This window comes from Ctenocephalides felis, unplaced genomic scaffold (genome assembly GCF_003426905.1).
Source record: "Ctenocephalides felis isolate EL2017-DRISC unplaced genomic scaffold, ASM342690v1 CF-g0.4_SCAFFOLD_03571, whole genome shotgun sequence".
In the NCBI taxonomy this organism is placed as follows: Eukaryota; Metazoa; Arthropoda; class Insecta; order Siphonaptera; family Pulicidae; genus Ctenocephalides; species Ctenocephalides felis.
In genome coordinates, this window is record NW_020539725.1 from 16,319,182 (window position 1) to 16,329,547 (window position 10,366).

Below are 10,366 nucleotides of genomic sequence, written 5' to 3' on the forward strand. Positions count from 1 at the left end.
TTTGATTTTGATGGAGATGTCATTCAATATATGGACATTAATTACCTGCATGTAAAAAGACTACAAAGAACATAAAAATGGAGCCAACAAATGATAGAGAAAAATATGCACTATTGCAATATAAAGAAACATCAAAGAGTCGAGACATCAAAAACTATACAGACGATATATGTTGGCACAAAATAATTGCATTTATCGGATTAATTTTTTTAATGCTTTGTTTCCCGTTATTTCTGCAGAACTAACTTGTTTTTGAAACCTCTCAATGTATGGCTTTAGATATGAAATCCAAAATATGATCACCAGTACCATATTAATTTTTATTGGCACTAAAAAGAAATCTAATATCTCTAGATTTTATTTTGCAATATGACAAGAAAACCAATATCAGAGATAGTAAACTTTTCTTAACGCCAATAATATAACTTTATTGTCAATAAACTTGTGTTCCGTTTTAGTTATATCATTCAAAAATTGTACATAAAATTGTAAGAGCTACGTATTAAGATCAAATAAGATCATCATATAATACAAAAATTCATAAATATAAGAAAAATCCATTGTAGTTGTAAGGTTAGTTCTTAATAAATTTTATATCTGATATGTGGTTGATGCACATATTTGCGTTAAAATTAGTAACTTTGATATTTTATTACTAAATACCAGGCACTACTGCCTAACTGAGATATAAATATTATGTTAATAAAGAAAAAAAGAGTGCGCGTAAAATAACTTATTTGCTACTGTAAAAGATGGCATCTAAGTAAAAATAAATACGTTATATAACAATTTAGAATAATGTATATTAATGATATGGTAACACTCGTGATGCACACATTTATTAGTGTCAACCATTATACACATTTATATAATGATAAATTATAAATTATATAATTATAATAGTATTAAAATATGTATGATATTTAAAAACAATAATGTAGTTAAAGTCATACTTCAAATATGACATGATCGGTTTGTCATTGTATTTTGTATTAATAAATGAACCTTCATTAGAGAAATGAAGTAATTGCTGATTAATAACTTCTATAATATTTGTTCACACAGAGGATTATGTAAAACAACGCCTATTGTTTTCGTAATTTCACTCATTATGTAATAATTGTGTTTGAAGAACTTCATGTAATTAAAATTAACATACATTCATTGACTGATGGTATTTTTTTTTTTTTGCTGGCAATATAATCTCATTCTTTGAACAGCTGTAATATCTGTTTTGCCTAAAAAATATTCTTCATTTTAATAACTTGAAAGATTTATAGAAACTACGAATAATGTAGAAATTATTTCAATAAACTTATGTTTCATACTCGGCGCAAATGCTGCATTTGTTTTATTATTTTCATTATAATTATTTATGAAGAACAGGGTAAAATATTGTTCTGATTCAGGCATTTTTCATTAAATCAAGATTTGTACTACGATGTAACTTTAAAATGTTTATTTATCTATGCCGATTTCCTTGTTGATATCGGTACGCATACAACGTTGACGCCGGTACACATACAACGACAGATCTCTATTCACATACACAACCGACCCGTAGAAATGATATCAACGAGAGCGAATGACAAATCATTGGCTCTCGACTCTTATCTTATCTGTCGTAACGTAGGTACTTCCGTTGCATTTGTACGGATTTACACCCTAGTCGCGCCTAAGGAAGTTTTACTTCAAAAATGCATCTAGGAGTATCATTTCATATCACTCATACCATTCGATTTATAATTTCTTTATTAAATTCGGTGTACTTTTATTTACATATACAAAGTAATTTTTATCGAACATTAGTAAATTTTGATGCAATAGGTTATAATTTGTAATATATTAATTTTCAACAGTTTTTTTTTATTATAGGTTACAATTTTATCCGCTCTATGTTATCCATAATTGCCAAAATGCAAAAATATATGATTTAACATTGATCCTCTTTTATTTTAAAAATGACATATCTATATCAGACATGTGCGTTATATTGCTTCAAAGTTTATGTTACGTTTATCTGGGTGAATTGGGGACTGCGATACTTGGACTGATAGGTGCCGCATTTTTCTCCGATTTGGAACCATGGACGTTTTTCTTATGGTGGATTTTCACAGCCAGCTTTGGAATATGGTTCCTAGCCGAGCTGGTAGAAATAACTTATGTGCCTACGGATAGACTGAGGTGCTGTAGCTGGTATTCCATAGCTGGAGCTTTTATTTTTCTTATGAGTGGGTCTTGTGAAATATGCTATAACTATTTGTTCTTCACGCCAGGACCAAGCATCTTTCAAGTAAGTATGAAGTAATCAATAAATGACCAAATATGTATTTCCATCATAATTACTAAAACTTACTTTCCTTAAGGAACTATAATAAATATATTTCTTTCTTTTTCAACATATGAGCTATTTAGTGCTATAATTAGAAGATGATCTGACTACGGATTACATTTTTTTTAGAGTTTTTGAATATTGGTAGGCCAATAGTATTTTGAATGTATGAAAAATCTTTTCATCATCAATCAAATGTAAATGATCTAATCAATCAACTCAAAGTGGATATGATTATTACTTCTACCTTCTACGAAATTACAAATATTGTTTTCAAAATTTAAAAATTGTTTTCAAGAGTGTAAGTTTGTGCTCTTCTCTTTTTGCTCGTAAAACTGATATATTATCATACAAAGTTAAATGACTCATTTGTATATTTTTCTATTCCAAAGTTTTTGAGTGGATTTATTCCTGGTAGCTATAGATCAACCAAAAGAATTGGCACATATAATACGCTTTATAATTTGTCTATTTAATAATAGACAACCTATTATTGGATTTTATTTATTTCAAAATCATTCTACCGTTGGATTTTGTGTGAGAAGGGCGTGGGTTTTAAGTCTATTAATAACATGCACATTATTTATCATTGAATATTTCACTAACAAATGAATTTTCAATCTAAATAATTAATTTAATTAGAAGGTTCCTATAATATCTAGTTTATATTTCAATAATTTAATAATATTGAGAAATATGCTTTCGATTATTATCCCCTTTTTTTTCCTAACTCGAAGTTCGATGACATGATCACACAAAAGTTTTCCTCCAGTTTTAATATTTTATCTAAGCGCAATATAATATTGGTTTGCATTCTGTAATGTATATTAAATATAAATTTCTTTACGTAGGGATTTTGTAGTTTGATAATGTCTGTGCTACTCGTTCTGGAATTTTTCATATGTGGAGATGCTATGGAATTTTTAACAAAGAAGAAAGAATGTTACAAATCTATAAAGAAGATGTGTGAGTATACGATGAATATTTTATGAGTAATATTTACAAGCATTCAATAGAAAATATCAATAATAATTGAAACAACTTTGTATTTCAAAACACATTAAAAATTAAGAGTAAATTATATTCGTTTGATTTCAATAATTATGTAGTTTCTAATATTTTAAATTAAATATGCAATTTATATTGCATGATTAATAATATTTAAATTCATCATTATTATGATATAATAGTGCCAATTATTTCATGTATTTTTGCGAAGAACTAGTAACTTCTTATTTAGAATTTTTATTCTGAGCTTTGGAAAACTAGTAACTACCTATCATTTGAAAATATGTAGTTAATATACTAATTTTAATAAAATAGTTAGGTATTTTGTAAAATATATAAAATCTTATTGGTTTTAAAAATAAAATTTTACCAATTATACTGGTTTACTGAATCTTTTCTAGACATGTAAAACTTCTGACGCTTTATACGATTTTTTCTTTTCCAGATCCTTGCTCTCGTTTAATTCCATGTATTTGCGACAAAATTTTCTGTGCTCAAGACCCAGTAAGTGGACAAGAAGATTGTGTTTACATTCCGTAATTTAATTTACTTAAAATTTGTTAATAATTATCATAAACCTACCATGATATTCTAAAACACTGCCTTGCTTTTGTTACTTTGTTGCAAGAACTGTGATCAACTTGAAATAAGAAATTTGAGTATCCGATGCCATTTTTTTTTAATAGTTGAACAGCTAATAATATTTGACATTTTTAATATTACTGTATATAATCATTAAATTACTAGAATCAACCGATAATTCAATTTACGTTGTTTTTGAATTTAGCTGATGTTACATGACATCACCAATGTCATGTTGCAATCAAGCATTTCTCAATTATATTTAGTCTTATCAAATTCTTATAAATAATTATGTAATAAATAATTATATTAATATGTTATGAGTCATTTATGTTTTACTGCAAATTTTGTATACTTTCGTACAAAATCAATTTAAATTTTCTACTTACTTATCTTTTAATTGCTTCATTATGATTATTGTATTTCAAATTAATTTAGTATTTATCATTTAGTAAAAATTTGATCATACAAAAATGTAACAAAAAATTAAAGTTTATAATATAAATCCAAGGAAGTATAAGTAACTAATGTTTTGATAATTATCTCACATAAGATTCCCGTATACAGTTCGTTTAATCATGCATAGTTAAAATAAGTAAATCAGTAAGAAATTATTAAAATTTATATGAACATTATTTCATGATCAACCAAATACATTTAGTCACGTAGTTTCAAAAAATTAATGCAAAAATCTAGAATCTAAAGAGATAATTTAAATGATGTGTATGCAAGAATATTTAATAGTGGTGAGAAAACTTAATCCAACTTATAATTTGCTATAGTTTAATCCTCAATGTATGTTTAGCTACACTTTGTCATAGTTAGAAGATGATCTGAATATGGTTTGCACTTCTTTTACAATTTTTAAGCATCTGGATCCTAATATGTATTTATCAGATGTAATTTTTTTGACTAATCAGGTGACTAATTCTTTATGTTCATTACCTCTAGCTTTTATAAAATTGCAAAGTTTGTTTAGTTCCTGGTTCAAACATGGCTTATAATTCAAAAACATTGGCAAACATAATTTATAATATCAGTGTGTAAGTGGACTAATTTTTTCTACCTACTAGGTAGGAACGGCGCACAAAGGTCCAATTTGAATTTTAGTAATTATACTGTTTAACCAAAATGACAATTATCGAATAATACTTATCAAAATTTATAGTTAATTCCTAATTATAAAAAAATAATAATATAAATATAAATATATATATAAAATATGTAATCTTTATCATTTTACCCCATAGGCAAGGTGAGAGAGAAACCAGGGGGCAATCAGATAAAATATCCTATTCTTAATTTTAATAGAATTGTTTAAAATCACAGCTACATTATTAAAGCAATGCGAAATACAAATATATACATTTTTCACAAAGATCAAGTTGCATATAACTTTGATCTGGTTTTGTCAGAAATATTCATCAAGTAATAATCCAATAGAATTGGAATGACTTTTAATTTAATTTATCACTTATAAAAAAAGCTTTTCTTAACATAATTTAAGCTTTTCTTAACATAATTTAAGCTTTTTTGTTTACTATGTGGTCATCTGAACTCTTTTGGCAAAGTAGTTTTGAAAAATTAATCTATTAATCTCGAATCTAATTGGAATCTAATTCGAATGATGTGAATGTAAATATTGATAATAGCCATATTGCCCATATTTGACGGCTGAAAGATTACTTAATCCAACTTATATTTAATTTTAGCCAATTAGTTTGACATAAGATATATTACATATAAAATTTGTACAACAATTGCGTACATTTGACACACATTCATAAGAAAGCATTTCAGGGATCATCTTTATTCCTGGGACTAGATGTGCCATAAAGCGCGATCGTAAGTCTGTCATATAATAATACGGAGCGGAGGCATTAAACTAAGGTAGGAATTTAATTTCCCAGAACATTATTGGTTTCTAGTACACGGCCATTTTGAAATAGCCTCGCCATATGTATATACATCATCCGAGTTGTATGTGTAGCGCCATGCCATATCCTTCCTGTTCTACACATAACAGGGCTTTCCAGTTAGGTTCCTATCCCAGATATGGGATCGATAATAGTGGAACGATCGCCCTAATAGTGAGGGATTTGCGATGCGGAAAATGGTATTTTAAATATCATTTTTATATAAAATGTATTATATCAAATATGTATAGTTGAAATTTTATTGAAAATATTTGAGTTTAGATGTATTATAGTAAATAATTGTTAATGGCTAATTGTATAATTAAAGGAAGTCGATGAAAAAATAAATAAAAAAATATAAAAATGTATTATATCAGTTTGATAAATAATGTAAAAAATGGCAAGTTCTCACCTAAAAACAAATTTGCATAACTAAATCCTGTGTCGCCTCTGCAATACAACTATTTCATTGAGAATGAGCAAATTAATTATAATTTTGTTAGAATTCAGTTCAAAGCTTTTTTATATCAATTTGTTTAAGAGTAAATTTTCTTATTGGTAATTGCTTCAAGATTAAGAATTTCATTAATTAAAATTGATTATTAATAATTTCATTAGTTAACGAGCAAGTGTCATAGTTAGAAGATGATCTGATTAGATATTATATATATATATATATATATATATATATATATATCTTAATATGTATGCATTTATCAAATGTAAATGCGTTCTGACTAATCAGACGACTTTAATACCTCATGTTTATTACTCCTAGCCTTTTATATAATAACTATGTTTGATTTGTTTCTGGAAACTAAATTGCCGAAAAAAATAGCACATCTTATATATAAAAATGGATCGCAAAATGTGTTGGTAAGCGCATAACTCAACAACGCCTGGACCAATTTGGCCAATTCTTTTTTTAAAATGTTTGTTTATGTCCAAGGATGGTTCTTACGGCGACAAAAAATTGAATAATCGTCGGGAAAACCCTAAAAACAGCCCTTTTCTAACTAATACAAATAATCGTAGTCGGCTTTTCGATATTATTTTTTTTGTTTTACATTTGGCAGGCGATAAAATTGGTATGGCTTTGAAGAATTTGACTTCAAGTCATATAAGATTAAAACAATCAATGCCAATGTCCATTTGCCGCCCTTGCCGGTGGCGTTTTTCTTGCATTTTCTGTTATACTCTACTGAGTGTGCTTTTGTTTTGTGCGATTGATTCAGTACATCCAAGCCATGGTGAATGTTTTTATTTACGACTGCGATTAGTCAATGTACGTGGCCAAACATCATTCCAACTGTTGATGGTGAATTGTGTGGATCCTACAGAGATCCGTCAACGTTTACAATTGCTAGAAAATGATGCTCATTGGGATCAAATTCTCAGTGATGCTGTAATATCTTCACATGCTCATAAAATACGAACATTGTTTTCTATAATCATATCCACAGGCTTTCCATCAAACCCAATTCATTTGTGGATCAAGTATAAAGATTACATGTGTGATGATATTTTGTGTCAAATACGGAATAGAATGGGAAATCCAAATATGCAAATCAGTAAAGAAATTTATAACGAAGCATTGATTTCAATTGAAAACATGTGCTCGATGATGTGAAACAAAGTATTAATTCACTTAGGACTGGCCGCGCCCAATTGTCCAATGCATGATGCTTTTAACCAAGAGTTGCATCGAGAAAAACTGTATTATCTCAACAATTTGAAAGAATTAATCGAAACAAATCTTCCACTGTTGAATGAACAACAGAGCTATGTATTTGATATTCTTATGAAAGTAACAAATGGTGGAACTGGGGGGATTTACTTCTTAGATGCGCCTGGTAGTACAGGAAAAACTTTTTTGATTTTATTAATATTAGGAACAATTCGCTCACAAAACAAAATTGCACTTGCACTCGCTTCATTGGGAATCGCAGCAACTTTAATCGAAGGTGGTCGAACAGCCCATTCAGCACTAAAATTGTCATTTAATATGCAAAGCAATGAAACTCCAACTTGCAACATTTCGAAGAACTCTGCAATGGCTAAGGTTTTGCAGCAATATCAATTGATTGTTTGGGATGAATGCACGATGGCACATACAAAATCTTTTGAGGCTTTAGGCAAAACCTTAAAAGATCAACAGAGCAATCAAAACCGATTTGGTAGATTTTTTTTGACAGGACGAAGTCTGTCGGGTCAGCTAGTACAATATAAAATTTATAATTCCACCGTGTAAATGCCTATGTTTGGATTAAATTTTTCTACCCCTGGGGTAGGACGTAGGACGTAGGATTTGCTGTTGATTCCTAATTATTGAAATATTTGGGGAAAAAAGACAATAAAGTGGCAAACAGATCAAATGTCCTATTTTGGAATCAAAAAGATTTTTTTAGCTACATTATTGAACTAATGCGAAATACAAATTTCATGGGCACATTTTTTACGAAGATCAAGCTCATCTTATTATATCTGGTATTTCGTCAGAAATATTGATAATATGTTGGAATAACTATTAATAAGATTTATCTCTTGTAAAAAAGCTTTTCTTAATAATATGATTATTATTCGAGTCAATGTCAACTTTAACTCGATTACAGTTTTCTGAAATTAATTCAGACATTTTCATCATTGATAAGTAAATATGATTTAGATTATATAATAAAAAAAATTAGTTTATATGGTGACCTGTTTTACAAATCTTTAGGAAAGGTCGGGGCATAAGAATCCAATTTGAGTTTAAATAATTATCTTGTCTAAACCTGATGAGTAATATTACAACACACAGAGTGTTCAAATAAACAATGATCGAACTATATTCAGTAAAATTCCCAGTTAATTGCTTATTATAGACATGTATTTTTCATAGTTTTTCTAAAATTTGTCATCTGTCTGTTTAATCCATAGGGTGGGTAAGAAGGTAAAATCCAAAATCTAAATTTTAAATTTAAAAAGACTTTACGAAATAATAGCTACACAAGGGCACATTTGGTGCAAAGATTATACTGTATTCATGCTGTTTACAAATAATATATACAATATAAATAATATAATAATTCATAATAATTCTGACAAAATACCAGATTATAATTTGAATTACTATTAACTTAATTCATCTCTCATATTAAAATTGTTTATTTTAACTTCATTTACTTTTTTATCTACTATTTTTTAACTGTTTTCTTCTTTGCCATGGTAAAGTTTTAGTTGGGCCTTTTTACTCTACACATATGCAAGCTTTTATAAAGGTTATGAAAAAATCTGTGGAATGTAACTTAAAAATAACAATACATCTTATAAAACAATGTGTTATGTATATTTAAAAATTATATTCAGGTATCATGAACTAAATTTAAGAGCTCAAAACCGAAAAATTATTGACAGAATAATATACTTTATCAAATGAATTTATGTTATTTATGTATTGTAAAAATTAAGATGATGGCTCATTACACATATTTTGCCTTCTACTTTAAAATAGTATCGTTACAAAATTCTTTATTTTGATTGGTTTTGAAACTAGTGGGTGCATGGCCTCGTGCCTTGAGGAAAATTGCTGGAACTTCCAGCACCAAAAACTAAATCATTAAAAAAAAACTTTGCTAAACTTTGAAAAAATTAGATTTTTAAATTTTATAAAAAAATAGACTATTATGAAAAAATTGTTTTTTTTTTAATATTTTGATTTTTTTGTATTTAATTTATTTCGAAAATTGTGAACATTTTTTAAAGCAATTGCGCTGCATAGCTGATTCATTCAGCAGATTACCGAATAATAAAATGCATATTACAGTAAACTTAGAATGGTATTGTGCTTAACAAGTATATTTTATCCGTCTTTTGATATTGTATTCTTTGTGATGTCTTCAAAGGTTATTTCAGAAAATATGAATCTCTAGTTTAGCAACTAATAGTATTTTTATTTTCTCAAAATTTCCATAACAAAAGTTGCTGATAAAGGTATAAAAGTCTGCATGTACAGCTCGGAGGCGTGCAGATACCATTCTAGAGTAAATTGTTTTAATGTTATTTATTACTGGTTACGGTTAGTATAATTTTAACTTGTATTTACTCAACGCCTAAAATTATTTAAATAAAGGAATGCTAAATAATTTGATGCATTTGAAAAAGATTCCAATTGTCATTGCGTTAATCCCGTCAGAAAACTCTTATTAGAGCAATGAGATTTTGATACCTATAAGAAAGTTCACATTGGATTCAAATACCGCTTTCCAATTGGAAGTTGATTAGCCCTGTTACAATTTCCACTACAACACGTTGAACGCATGCCTCGAGCAAGCACTCTACGTGAGTCCTGGGGATGGAGAAGCCCCTCGCTGGCTATGGATCAATAGAGGACGGAAGGAGGCGACATTTCGATACTTACACTATGGAAGTGGCCGAAAATGCATATTCAAATTATTTGGCTACAAATAGTGGTCACGTATATAGTAATGGTCACATTTAAACTAAATTGGAATCGTAAAGAATAGACAATGGTCTGTTACTAGATTTA

General features: G+C 28.3%; 1 protein-coding gene across 1 annotated transcript; it reads left to right on the top strand.

Moving 5' to 3' along the window:
* The first annotated feature begins 6,928 nt into the window (after positions 1 to 6,928).
* On the top strand, positions 6,929 to 9,200 carry LOC113385685. Its single transcript, XM_026623528.1, has 3 exons — positions 6,929 to 7,409; positions 7,491 to 8,015; positions 9,187 to 9,200. Exons 1-3 carry the CDS (start codon positions 6,929 to 6,931, stop codon positions 9,198 to 9,200), a joined length of 1,020 nt encoding a protein of 339 aa, XP_026479313.1.
* The last annotated feature ends 1,166 nt before the right edge of the window (positions 9,201 to 10,366 follow it).